General features: G+C 36.8%; 1 protein-coding gene across 1 annotated transcript in view; it reads left to right on the forward strand.

Annotated features, from left to right (window-relative positions):
* The window catches only part of LOC108264651 (spectrin beta chain, non-erythrocytic 4), a 100709-nt gene extending 88313 nt beyond the window's left edge, over positions 1-12396 (forward strand). Inside the window, exons 33-36 of the mRNA XM_047155032.2 lie at positions 2867-3126; positions 4802-4972; positions 6010-6052; positions 8907-12396. Coding sequence (XP_047010988.1) covers positions 2867-3126; positions 4802-4972; positions 6010-6052; positions 8907-9122 — 690 coding nt within the window. The 3' untranslated portion in view covers positions 9123-12396. The remainder of the gene's footprint in view (positions 1-2866; positions 3127-4801; positions 4973-6009; positions 6053-8906) is intronic.
* The last annotated feature ends 2258 nt before the right edge of the window (positions 12397-14654 follow it).

Raw genomic sequence — 14654 nt, forward strand, 5'->3', positions numbered from 1 at the left:
AAAAATATTTTTCTCATATGAATTCGTAAGCGTGCCAATAATTGTTGCACACCTATGTGCATGGGCGACATTTGATTCTCGAGTTGGAGGGCAAGAAAAAAATTAAGAGTCTTTTTGTACCTGCCTCAGCAAAATATTCGCAGAAATTTTAAGCAAACGAGTTGAAGTTTCAAAACAACGGCATACCTTAGTGAAGAGCTAAACGGCGGCTACCAGGCATGGCATCAAAGCGATTAACTGTTTTATCCAAATCTACATGAATGGTCCGTTCAATGTTCAGTACTGCAATGTCCGACAGTCTCTCCTGTCTCATGGTGTTTCTCATGTATGTTTTCAGTCGACGCAAGCAAGAAAAATTTCTTTCACACAATGCAGTGTTCATCGGCACAGTCAAGAATAACTTCGAGAGGTTGCCAACATTTACTAGACTGTGGACTAGCTTTGACTCTCTGAACAGTGATAATCGTTGTTTAAAACTCACTTCTCCGGTTGACATAGCACTGAAAAGTGACAATTCTGCATTCATCTCCTCTTCTGGAAATCCATAGTGACGACAAATAAATGTCAGGTCCACTTTGGTGTCCATATTAGAGCTGAGGATGTGATTAAGTGCAGTCAAAGTGTTAGTCATTTTCCTGAAATCGCTCACAGATCTCTTTAATAGAGTTGTTCAGTACGCTGGAATGCAATTTCTAGTAATAGTCCTGAGCTGAGGCTGAATTCGGTCCAGGCACCATTGCTTTGATTGTTCTCCTCCATGGACGTTGTGGGCTGTGGTAGTTGTTCTTATCGCACAACTCGACTGTGAACTCCAAAAGCTGCTGAAAGTGGTGATCAGTTCTCATTGCTAAAAGAGCAGAGATTGTGGAAGATGCTAGGCTTTTTACACTGACATAATGTATGGTGGATGACTGTAACACTTTGGACTGTACATTGCACTGTATGAGAATTCGTTGCATCAAAATGCAAGGGAACAAAAAGTGAAAATCGGTCACAGATGTCAGCAGACTACTTGCCTGTCCCCCGACTCACACGTCGCTTTCAGAAATTTCACTGAGTGTCAACTCAAGAGCCTCTACACAGCAGCTCCATCTTGTGTCACTTAAAGATTTCAGTGTGGTTGATTTACCTGAAAAGTCACTGCTCCGTTCTCGCAAAAAGACTCAAAAAACAGCATGTCGTTTTGCTGAGCCCTCGATGAAGTTATAGAGAGAATGAACATTGGTTAGCATGTGTCTCACATGTATTGGCTGTATTGGTGCGACAGACATCCACAATGCAGAGGTTGAGGATATGCGAGTGACAATGAACATACATCGCCAGTGGATTTTCTCTTAAAATGCGTGTAGCTACACCACGGTAGGTTCTTCGCATACTCGCCGCACCATCGTAACATTGCACTCTCAAGTTGCAGATATCAAGATTAAAGCTTGTCAGTACATTCTTTAAAAGAAGAGCCAAAGATTCACCATCTGTCCTGTCAGTCCTATAAAATCCGATGAATGATTCATGGACATCGAGGTCTCTGTTGACAGATCTTAAAACCACTGCAACTTGCTCATGCCTACATATGTCTTGCGTTTCATCCGCGATAAGGGCAAAAAGTCCGGCTTCATGTACTCGGTGTATGATGTCACTTTTAACCTGACTGGCCATTATATTGATCAACTCATTCTGGTGCTTGTTATAAACATAATTAAATGATCTCTCTCTATTTTTGAATAGCCGCTTAATTAGTTGGCCATCAGTGGCCATTAAATCCATCAACTGTAAGAACTTTACCCGATTTTCTGATTCATTCGTTTTCATCGTAACCACGAAGAGCAATACCGGAGCGGCAACAGAAGAGCAAAGTCTCGCATATTTTTTTCAGATATTCTCTGTTCTCATCCACTCCTTTTGCGTGTTCACTGCTGATTTATGTGGCTATGCTTCTCGTTTTAAGTGTCTGTTGATTACTTTTCATTTTTAACCCAGCAGAAATGTGCACGCTGCTTTTCTGATGTTCATTTTTCAGTGGCTTTTTTCCTGTTGGAAAATCCAGTAACTTGAAATGTGTCCGTCTTAGACTTGTTGCCACCAAATGCGCGACACGTGAAACAAAAATCCCGATCAATGGTGGGACTATATTCAAGCCATTCATAAATCCCATACCATTCTTTCCTGAACTTTCTACCGTCAGTCACTGGAAATGAAATTACTGGTTGATTTACGGCCCAATCTCAATAAAGTAACTGCTCTTATTTTGTTCTACTGCCCCCTATCAACGCGGAGATTTACATATAAACACATATTAAACAATTTTCAAATCTGAAACTCCATGACTACAATAAATTGGTGGCGATATGGGAGGGGGGCACCCCCCCTTGCCCCCCACAATGTCACCCATGCCTATGTGTTGTGTTTGCAATTGTTTGATATCCATGAGAGCAGAGTATTTTTGTGAATTTTTTTAACAAAAGATCAAAAGTTTCAACAATAAAGACATTTTTTCACAGCCATCTTTGCTCATATTTACCAAGGGTGCCAATATTAGTCAAGGGCACTGTATATATATGTGTGTATATATATATATATATATATGTGTGTATATATATATATATATATATATATATATATATATATATATATATATATATATATATATATATATATATATATGTGTGTGTGTGTGTGTAATTTAATTATTTTCTATAATTATATTTATTTATTTTTGTCATTATCATTGTCTCATTGTCATTATAAAATGGTAGCATAACTATATGATCCATATGATTTTTATATAGTTTGCAAATATAGGGTAGAATATGTTATAGTATTGTAATGCAAATAATCAGTATGAATTAAAATGTAATTAAAATCTTAGGCTCGAGGAGAAATTCCTCGCCTTCCAAACGGATTGCCAGAGAAGTCGTCACGGCTGGACCGACCACGAGCTCGAGACCGACCAAAACCACGCAGACGGCCGCGGCCCAAAGATGGCGCACAGGGTGAAACGCGACGTTCGCGATCTGCTCCAGCCCAGAGCAGCTCATCTGTCCCTCAGCCACCTTCCCATCATGCTCAGCGTGAGGGCTTCCTCTTCCGCAAGTTAGACATAGAGAGCCAGAAGAAAAGCTCCAACAGGTGGGGCTCATTTAACCTAAAGCCTGTAGGCATGAACATAACTTAGCATGCTGTTGACCTTAGCATGATTATACTGTATGCTAACACCAAAATAGCATCCACTAGTGCACTAGTGCTTGGTAGTTTGGCATTTTTCTTAAACGTTTGCAATCAACACAAACGAAAGAAGTAAAAAAATTCTTAGGTTTTTATTTTGTCTGCGCTGTGTTAAATTTCTGTGTAGCTTAATATAGCTCTTTTTTTAAATAAAAAATCTTACTTTAACAAAAGCAAAGTAATATTTTTTTTTGCTTGCACAAATTAGAGGTTCTGTAACTATCCCCCCCCCCCCCCCCCCACTAACTGTATTAAATAGTGTGCCATTAGCACAGCTTGCAACCTTGCATGACATCTCGATGCTAGCTGCTAGCATCTTTTGGCAGAAGATCAACAGCTGCTGTTTTTTTGAATCCACGGCTTATAAGGTATGGTACAGAGTGAATATTAGCGGTTCCCACCCTTTCCTTAGCACCTCCCCCACCCCCGAGTCCAAGCAGCATGTGGACGGACTCATTTCATTAACTAGGCTGATATAAAAATTCAAGACGGCTGCCTTTTACATTTATGCCTGTACACATACAATGATACACACGCATAGTGAGTGCTGTTCATGGGTATTTTTCCATCCAGATGTTTTGCAAATTAAAAAAAAAAGCCACTGGGCTCCAACTAAATGCTCTTCTGTTGAAAATTCTGAGCAGTACCCGCCAAACACGCAGAATGTTTCTCAACACCAGGAATGTGGATATCTGCATCAAATTTAAAGAGCCTATGATTTTCAATTTCCACCGCATTTTCCCCTTGACTCCCTTATCCAGAGCAACTTACTGTACAAAAGTGCTTTATAGTCTCTATCAAAAACAGATCTTCAGGTATCATCTGAAAGGATGCCTACATGGTTACTTGTCAGTACTGTATGTCTGTATTTAAATGATCACGGGCTATGAAAAATGTGTATTTATTATTATTATTATATTATAAAAAATGTGCATTTGGTCAATCCCATTTTAATTGTGCATATGAGAATTCATTCTTATGCATAAATTTTTTTTTTCTTTTTCTATGCAATTTGGTGTCTTATCAGGTTGCTTAGAAATGCTAAAGATCTTGTAGTTATACTGGTCTAAGCTCTAAGTTTGCACACACACTCAATGACAAATATGTGGAGAAACATGAATGAAACGGCAATTAAATAAACCCCACAACCTGAAGTGAATACCCAAGATCATCAGAAAATATTTTAAAAGTTGTGAAAACACTTTATTTGTGAGGTTTCCATTCGATGTGGAGTCAGCATCAAAACAGATGGATGGAAAAGTCCATAGAAAAGTGCTTTCTCACTGAGGCCAGTTTCATACTAGCATTAGCATGATTGAATAGCCACCACTGCTTGTTGGCATTAATCAAAATTCTCTTCTCTTCCATGTTTGTTCTATGCTCCTGGCTGATCTCCTGCCTCTCCTCAAAGGTAAGTCACAGAAGTCTAACACTGTGAAGTGGTGATTTTCTTCACAGCAGTCTGATCGCTCTGTTGTGGATTTATCTTTCGCTCTTTCAGCAGGTGAGTAACGGTTAGATAGATGTTTTGACACTAACACCTGCTCATCTGTTCTTTTTTTTTTTTAACCTTTTGCAGCAGATCTTGGGTCAATCTGTACTGCATACTGAATAAAGGCGAACTTGGTTTCTTCAAGGACTCAAAGAACACAACATCTACATATAACAATGAGCCACGTCTCAGTCTGAGCAGCTGCTCCTGCGACATCAACCTCGGCTACAAGAAGAAGAAAAACGTCTTCACACTTAAGTAAACAATTCACAGTGCAGCTCAATAAAAGGAAATTTAAAGAAATAAAATAAAACATCTTTGTAATATTAACATAAAATTAAAAAAAGAAATAGAAAAATTATATTATAAAATAAAGCATTTTTTTTTTACAAATATAGTCTGAAAAATATAGAATTAATACAAAGTACATCATTTTCCAATACAAGTCTAATAAAGTACAAACAACATACAATTAAAAATAAAATAAAAATTTTTTCTATAATACCAAATAATCATAATCTTTAATATACATAAAAAGTTTAAATAAATAATAAAGTAAAAAAAATACATTTATTACATATGGTATATGGTCTGCACTTATATAGTGCTTTTTTTTAACCCTAGCGGTTCCAGAGCGCTTTACACTGTGTCTCATTCACCCATTCACACACACACACACACACACACACACACACACACACACACACACACACACACACACCAATGGTAGCAGAGCTGCCATGCAAGGCGCTAACTTGCCATCGGGAGCAACTTGGGGTTCAGTGTCTTGCCCAAGGATACTTTGGTATGTGGAGTCACGTGGGCCGGGAATCGAACCGCCAACCCTACGATTAATGGACAACCCCAACCTGAGTCACAGCCGCCCTTACATTTATAAAATTCTAAACATTGAAAGAAAAAAAAAGGAAAGAACAAAATGATCTATATAATATATTATTGTAAAATATCTATAATAGAAAAAGTAAACCAATATAATAAAAACAGGTAATATAAAAGAAAATATAAAACATGTACAGAAAATAAAATGGAAAAGTAAAGGTAAAGTAAAAAAACAAACATAAAATGTGCGAAAATCTATAATTGTAATTAAAAATGTAAAAGTAAAATATATATATATATGTGTGTGTGTGTGTGTGTGTGTGTATATATATATATATATATATATATATATGTATGTATATGTATATGTATATGTGTGTGTGTGTGTATGTATATAAAAATTCTATTTAGCACTGATAAAGGACATTTGTGATTTTTTTTTTCTTCAATCCCAGAACTAAAGATGGGAGCGAGTTTCTCTTCCATGCTAAAGATGAGGTAAGATTATGTCTATGTGTAAACTTCACCATATCCACTGCATGGTGCACTCTTTTGGTTAGGTCTGAAAACATCCAATGGACTTCTGAAATCCTGCAATGTGTTATTATTACATTTTCTTACAGAGAATTCCCTGAATGCATTTTGCTCTTTGTCAGAAATAAGGAATTGTCCCCTTTTCACACTTCATCAAACTAAACATATCTTCAACCTGTATCAGATGGACACAGTCAAACAGAGTGGGGGTTAACAAGAACAAGAATCTAAGGCCAAACAAGGAAAGTTGGAAATATATGGGAATGGCGTATGGGAAGATGACAATTGTCATATTCTCATGGCAATTTTTATTTTATTTAATGGATAATTAAATGGATTATCCAACTCATTAGATTAGATAAAAATGTCATATTCATTTATCATTCTATACTGATTTCAAGTCAGGTTCATTTCGATTCAGTTGTGTATATGTATGGTGTTTTTAAAAGCATTGTCTGATTATTAGATTGCTTTCGAATCGAGCAAGTTAAAAAGTGAGCCAGTGTCCTGGCTTGGAATGCCTTACCAGCAACACAACTGCTAAAAGGATATTAAGTGAGGTAGTATCTGGTGGTTTGACGGTAGATTCACTCTACCGGTTGTAATTCGTCTTAAGGTATGGATTTTGCCCACTAATATATAATACTTTTATGTGAAAACAAGGTGCTACACATAATCCATACATTATGTGGTGTGACAGAGCAAAAGACTTAATGTCAGGGGTGGAGTTAAGCGGTGGCCTAGAATTTTTGTGGCCACCCCAGAAGTGATAGTTCATTATTCAGTTTGAATTTTGGGGAACAAGTCCTATTTAGCAATTTCCAGCAACTTAAATGAAGCTGTGCTTTCATTTTCAACAGAAAATGTTGAGAGGTAGGATCACTTTAATGTGTAGTCTAAAGAGGAGTCAACTTGAGGGGGGATGCCAAGAAATTTCGTGTCCCTGGTAAAAAAAAAAAAAAAAAAACAAACAAATTTTAATGCCCAGACTACAAACCATCGCAAACTGTGAGAGAACATGAAGTTTCATATTTCAGCACAATGGTATTTATTCCCAGATCATTTGGATTAAAAATGCCCTACATTAACCCTATATGGCCAAAAGTATGTGGACGCCTGACAATCACATCACATTAGGGTCTTCCCCAAATTGTTGCCACACTTTTTCCACCTTTAATGTGATATTGGACCCTACACAAACTAAGAGGGGAAAAAAAATAGTGTGTGTAGGGGGGAAGGGGGGGAATAACCCGGTTGCATAAGTGTGCACACCCTTTTATAATAAGGCATATGACTGTACTCAGCATTAATTACATTCAATCTCATGTTCAAAAGTACTCATCATACACCCATCATTAATCAAGCGATTCTGATTAACTCCAAAAAAGTTCAGCTGTTTCTGTAGGATTTTCTTGACATCATTTTAGTTTCAACTGACTGCTTAAGCCATGGTCTGCACAGAGCTTATACAAAGCACATACAGGATCTTATTGTTGACTGTAATTTCCATCATTAGATCTACCATGGAACATAACGAAGGCCATCATCAAGAAGTGGAGAAAAGAAGGAACCACAGTAGTACCCAGAACAGGACGTTCCTCAAAAATGATACAAAGACGAGATGAAAATTTTCAGGGAGGCCGCCAAGAGACCTACGGCAACATTAAATGAGCTATAGGAATATCTATCAAGAACTGGCCACTCCTTGCATGTGACAACAATATCCCATATTCTTCACATGACTGGGCTATAGAGTAGGGTGGCTATTCAGAAGCCCTTTCTCACAAAACAAAAAAAATCCAAGCCCAACTAAATTTGGCAAAACCATGTGGCACAATGTGTTATGGTCTGATGACACCAAGATAGAACTTTTTGGGCATAATTCTAAAAGATATGTTTGGTACAAAAACAACAGAGCTTATCACTCAAAGAACACCATACCCATGGTGAAGCATGTTGGTGGCAGCATCATGCTACAATATGGGGCTGCTTCACTTCAGTTGGGGCTTCGTCTCTTGTCAAGAGAATAATTGATAACTCCAAATACCAATCTATTTGGTGCAAGAGCTGCCATTGTTAGAAAATTTCACCTTCCAGGACAATAGCAACCCAAAGCATAAATCCAACTCAACAGTGGAATGGTTTCAGAAGAAAAAGATCCAAAAAATTTTGGAATGTCCCAGTCACAGCCCAGATCTAAATACTATCAATAACATGTGGACCAACGTGAAGAGGGCTGTATACTGGAGATCCCCTCAAAGTTAGATATATCTGGAGCATTTTTGCATGCTAGAGTGGAATAAAATTGCCAAATCAAGATGTGCTAGGTTGGTAGCATTATTAGTTAAGGTGTGTGCACCTTATGCAAGTTATTGTTCTTTTTTTCTTTCAAAAAATATTTCTGGGTTTTTTTTTCACTTGCAGTTTGTTGGTTGCTATATCACATTAGTGGTGGAAAACGATCTGACATGATCTTGCAATTTTAACAGGGGTATGTAGACTTTTTATATTCTCTGTGCAAACGCCTCAGAAAAGGTTATATGCTGATACATATAACTAGATGGCTACCATTACATTGGGTTGTCATTGCAAAAGCTAAACATAAATATCGAAATAGCTAGCTAGTTTGGTAGTTAATGTAACATTAAACAAGCTAACCATGCAGTAGCTACCCATTTCTTACATAACCTAGCTAGCTTACTGTTGACTTGGGTGGGCTCGTTAGGTGGCCTTCTAAAAAAAAATTATGCTCTAAGCTGCTGTGCAGTGATTGGTGAATAAAAATTCCAATCTAATTTTTTAATAATTATTTTTATAGGATGATCTGAAAGGCTGGATCTCGAGTATCACCTCGAGTATTAGCGAACACGAGGAAATTGCTAAATGGGGGCAGTCTCATCCAACTACCTCATCTACCGACGAGGGCACGCGGAGGGAAGGCAGCAGAGCTGAGAAATCAGACAGGGCCGATCGGGGCTCCGAACGCTCGGACAAAGGCGAGAAAATGGAGAAAAGGAGCGGAAAAAAGAAATGAAGTGACAACTTTCTGACAGTTTGCATTGTGTTACACTGCGGCAACTAGGAGTCTGATGTGACAGTAAAATAGAAGAGAAAGAGCGAAAATGTTGCGTTCTTTCTCTTCATCCTGATTTTCTGCCATCCGACTGGATTTACCCTGAAAGATCGCAGCAACTCCTGGTGGCCGCTGGAGATTTTCAGTACCAATACGTGAAGAGCAGTTCTTCGAGAGGCCAAACAAAGATTAATCCAAGAGATGTTACACTCAGCTCATTAGTTCTTTCTAATTTATACATCTGTTTTTGAATGTTTTCAGTTATCTAGGTCCATTCTAAAATGTCTAGTAGCGGTAAGTTAAAACACCTGGACTTGTTATAATCCTATAATCACTTTGACACACTACTGCTAGACATTTTGTTCAAATGAGTCCTCTATCAGTGTCTATTCACATCTTACCTGCTGATGAGAATGGAAATATGCCAAAAGTTAATTTGCTCTTTTATATAAATAACTTATTTAATGTTTTTTCTTTTCTTTTTTTTTTTTTAATCTTCTTGATACTTTGTACACCATAACAGCACTGATTGTGTGATTATCAAGCATGAATTATATATCAGCTTAAATTTACAGACTGAGAAACTAAAGGTATGTATGAAATAAAGTAAAGACAATAACCATGCAGGGGACTGTAAAGCCTGAAATCTGCCTTCCAATACTGCTTTTAACGCCCTCGTAAACATCACCTAATGAGTGTGCACTTACACTGGGGTGTATTGTGTAGGTAGAAGTGTGTAGGTCAGGTTTTCCTTCTCAGTGAGAACAATGTAGTTGAAGTGATTTGGAGATTTACACACTGAGAATTAAACTCTATGCAGAGTCATCATGGTTCGCTACGTCATTAGTGTGACAACTAGCCGGTTTGGTAACTAATGTGAAACAAAAATAAAAACAGCGTGGTTTCCTTGGACATTTACACACAGACTGTGTCACATTCTGTGCAGAGTTTTATTGGCTAGTAAACTACCCAATAAGACTAGAGTGCTAACTAGCTGGTTTGCTAAACAGTTATTATAGAAGCATTAATCATTATCTTAGCAGTTTCTATGATTTTTCTTTTTTCCTTTGGTCTAAAAAATACTGTTATAAAGGTTTGTTAACTTGTTATCAACTAACCAGCTACCACGTTAACAGCTAAACTGGCTAGCAGAGAAAAGTAAAGCTATACCTATTGCTGTCATGTACACATGCAAGAATTGGAGGGATAAAAATCTATCTAAACACAGACAATCAAATGTTAGAGTTTACAGTTTTATAGTTTACACTTACCAACAGTTTATCCACCATTTTGAGGAAGAAAAAAAAAGGAAAAAAAAAATCAAGCATGGCAAAGGCTGCTGTAATGCCCTTTAGGTACATTGTGACCCTGAAGTCTACAATGTTTTTCAATTCAATGCCTCATTTAAAAGTCATCTAACAAACATCACTCAGCAGCCAGGGAAGAGAAAGATGTTATGGGCGCATTAAGAACAGGATTGGAACAGAGGTGTGTATTTTTGCTTCCTTATTTCTGAAAATAAGCCACAGCATTAATAAAATGCCCTTTTCCTGTTTCAGTGGAATAAGGAAGTGACTTGATTTCTTACAAAGGTCATTACTTCCTGTTTCAGTGTTTGCAGGGACAAAAATATCTGTCTGTGTCTCCCTAAAGTCCACCGTAATGTATGTTCAGACTGGAACAATAAGCCGCGTGTGTGCGCTTACATCATCCAGGTATTGAGAACTCAGGCATTTGATTTTAAACCCCGTAGTCTTCCTTGTGTCACGCTCACGCGTGTGTGTGTTTTTGTGTGTTAAATGTGCACATCAGTATTTTTCTTAAAATGTTGCAGTATTCAGGCACTGCATGAGAATAAATTGTTTCTTAGTACATGTATCTCCTTTGCTTCTCATTCTGTGTGGATTGTTAAATTATTAATTTTTTAATTTTTAAATCTAGGAAGTAACTAGGAAGTTGTAAGAATAGTGAGATGTGCTACAGCGTCCCGTAATGTCTTCTTCTCTAACACACCTGCTTCAACGGATCAGCTCAATTTACATACAATTCATGATGATGTGTTGGGGGTGATATTAAGGGTGTGTTAATAAGCATATGAGTTGGACCAGGTGTGTTATCTTTAACAGTGGGGGCTAAAGTCACTGTTGGAGAGTGTTAGGTCAGCGATCCCAGTCCCACTGCTTTTGTCCCCTTGTACTGCACTATCTAGTGTCTTCCTGCTCTAACACACTCAGACACACCCATTTTATACTCATAAATTGTGCCAACAATTACGCTTCCAGTAATAGATAATAGTAATATTAATAATAATAAATAGTAATAATAATAATAGTAATAGTTAGTTCTGCACCTGTAGTTCTCTTGTATTGCTTGTTAGTGTGTTTTTACAATGCATCAGCTCACTCACTTCATCAGGATATAAAAAGGTTTGTTAGAGAGGGAAACGGAAATAAAATAAAAACTGAATCAAATGTGCAGAACCTGAGAGCTAGCCACTCCCTAACTCACCATAACAAACTCACTTTATCCCTAGTATGTAGTTTATGAATGAGTTTATAAGTGTGTTTATGAACAGGGCCAGGTTTTGTTGAGTGTGTCAGTGTGTGTTAAGGTGTACTGGTGTGTATTAGATAAGTGCTTCCCAGTATTTATGTTCTGATTCAACACACCCGATTCATCTCATCAGTTCATTAACACACTGTCTTGAGGAATAGACATCAGAATGTTAAGTATAATGAGGGGTATATTAATGAGCTGATGAGTGTTAGGAAGAATCAGGAAACATACACTTCAGGTGCGTATAGCATGATGTTTGAAATGGTGTTTAATCAGCTATATTGCAGGGATTTAATATGAGTGATATGTTCTGGATTTGGCTTTATTTTTGGATTTCATTTTTTATTAATATCAATGTGAATTATTTACAACTGGATTAGAACATGGATTACATTAATTCCATTTCAGTATTGAAAGTTTTTGATACAAACCTGAAACTTCAGTGCAATTTATTGGATTTTTTTAATGTCGCATACCAAAGGCAACTCTGAACACAATATCTCTTTCATAACTTTGTCACATTACTTTCTTTTTTCTTTCTTTTTTTTAACCTGTCTACATTTATTTATTATGTAAAATGTTTCAACAGGTGATTTAAAAGTTGAGAAACATCTGGGATGTTTTTAAAACTAAGTCTTTTATATGAGTGATTTTGGATTGTGGATTTCTGTTGTTCTTGCCTTCAGAATTATAAAAAAAAATCTTTAACTCTGTACATCATTTCACTTTTTTCTCTAACATGGTTTAATATGTACATTTTTTGTAAAAAAAAACAAACAAACAAAAAAAAAAAAACAACAACAACAAAACAAAACAAAAAAAAACATTTTTTTTCTTTCATTATTACAACCACCAAGGGTATGGCAATATACAGTATTAATGACCCAGTATAAATAGGTTTGCATTGGTTAATGTAACTAATAAGTAAGGTGCTACATACTGTAGCTGCCCGTTTGTGCCCACGTCACACATTCAACATTGTTTGGCTTGGTAATACCATTTTTATATGATGTTTATTAAAATAGTGTAATAATAAGTCCATTAAAAATATATATATACAAATCAAAATGGAACAATATTAGCATATAATCATATTTAACCTACAAATTTGCCTTCAAATTTCTGAAAACTATACCACCTACCTGATAATTGTGTGAAATGACACCAAATTATGTGATTCTGGATTTAAGATGGTCATGACTGCTGTTTTCAGCACTGAGTAATTCTGAGGCATATAGACAAGTCTTTAAAATACTGAACGACTCATAAGGGTTTAAGGTGAGTGTTATTTAGGCATGCAGCTACATTAGCTACATTTGCCTTGTAGCTTCTGTCTAAACAATAAATGAATAGCAAGTAAATGCAAAAGTCCTGCCAAATTGAGTACATTTAGAGTAAAAGGAGATGTAAAAAGTGCAGGGTTTTGTCAGTGGCACATTATAATCTCAGAATCCGTATCTCTACCTAGTAAAATAATTTAATCAATTTATTACATTTGCTTTGTCCAAATTGAATGGAGTTGTACGTGGTAAAAATAGTAAACTATTAAACATTATTCAAATTAAATATCTGCCAACCGTCCAAAAATGAACAGGGAACAAACTTGTGGTCAAAATAAAAACAAAATAATTCATGTTTCATTAAACCTAGTAGACCTCATCAATCTCAATGGGCTATGAATAGTAAGTTGCTGTAATGTGCTGTAAGGTCACTTACCTATCATCATTTCTTATTCAAGATCTTATTAAAGATTGCAAGCTTGATTTTAATTTTTTAAACCTAATTGAATAAGAGAGACACAGCAGCTTTAGAGTTTGCTACTGAGAACTATAATTTTAACCATACAGGAAAGAGGAGGCAGAGTAACATGCATATATAGCGAGTTTAAAAGCAAAAACAATGTTTTAAACATTATCATTTCAACTTTCGAGTATACTGCACTCAGTCTTGTGTTTGACACTTAAGCACTTTTTATAGACTATTAATAGACCTCCCAAGCAGATAACCTGCTTTATCATAGATCTTCCAGCTCTTAGGCTCTTAGTAGGGATAAAGACAATTAAGACAAGCCAGTTGGTTTGGACATTTTACAAAAATGCCCACAATCACCTCCCATTAGAGCTACTGTATATCAGGTATGCCCCACTGGACGGAGACCACGGGATAGACTCTGGACCGAGTGGAGAAATTATATCTAAGAGTTAGCTTGGAATCAGTGGCTGCAGACAGAGAAGTCTGGACTCAGCCTACCGCCACCGCTATCCCGAGCAGGAAAAATGGAAGGACTATGAATAAACAAATGAACAAATTATCTAAAAATGTATTTTAAAGTCAATTTGAAACAATTAAATGAATATATGTGACCTAACAACGTACTATAAGAAATTCCACACAGGTTTTCACTCAAACCATAGCGCAGAAATGGTACAGATCTGTCTTGTGAAAGACCTGAGGCTTAGTGCAGGCTAAAAAAATATGTCATCTATTTTAGTCTTACTTAATGTCAGGGTGACATTTGAACATAGCTGATCACAAGATCCCTGTCCATTGTCTCAAAAATTAGGTAGGACTCTCAGGGGCAGTTTTAGAATGGAGCAAGTTGTATGTGCCACTCCTGTCAGCCCACGACAAGAACTTGAGGCTATCATGGGCACAGACTCACCCAAACTGGACAGTTGAAGACTGGAAATGAGTCTGTGCACAGGATAGCCTCAAATTCTTGTTGTGGGCTGACAGGACTGGAAGCTGATGTGGTTTGTTTTAGGCAGTCCACCTCAAGGTTTGAAGTTTTGTGCATGCTGAGATGTTTTTTTTTGCTCACCACGGTTATTAAGAGTGATTATACGAGTTACTAAATCTTTCTTGGTAGCTTGAACCAATCTAGCCATTGGGTGTTTCTGAGGTGTTTCCACCCAGAGAACTGTTGCTCACTCAGTG

Source organism: Ictalurus punctatus, chromosome 4 (assembly GCF_001660625.3).
Source record: "Ictalurus punctatus breed USDA103 chromosome 4, Coco_2.0, whole genome shotgun sequence".
Taxonomy (NCBI): Eukaryota; Metazoa; Chordata; class Actinopteri; order Siluriformes; family Ictaluridae; genus Ictalurus; species Ictalurus punctatus.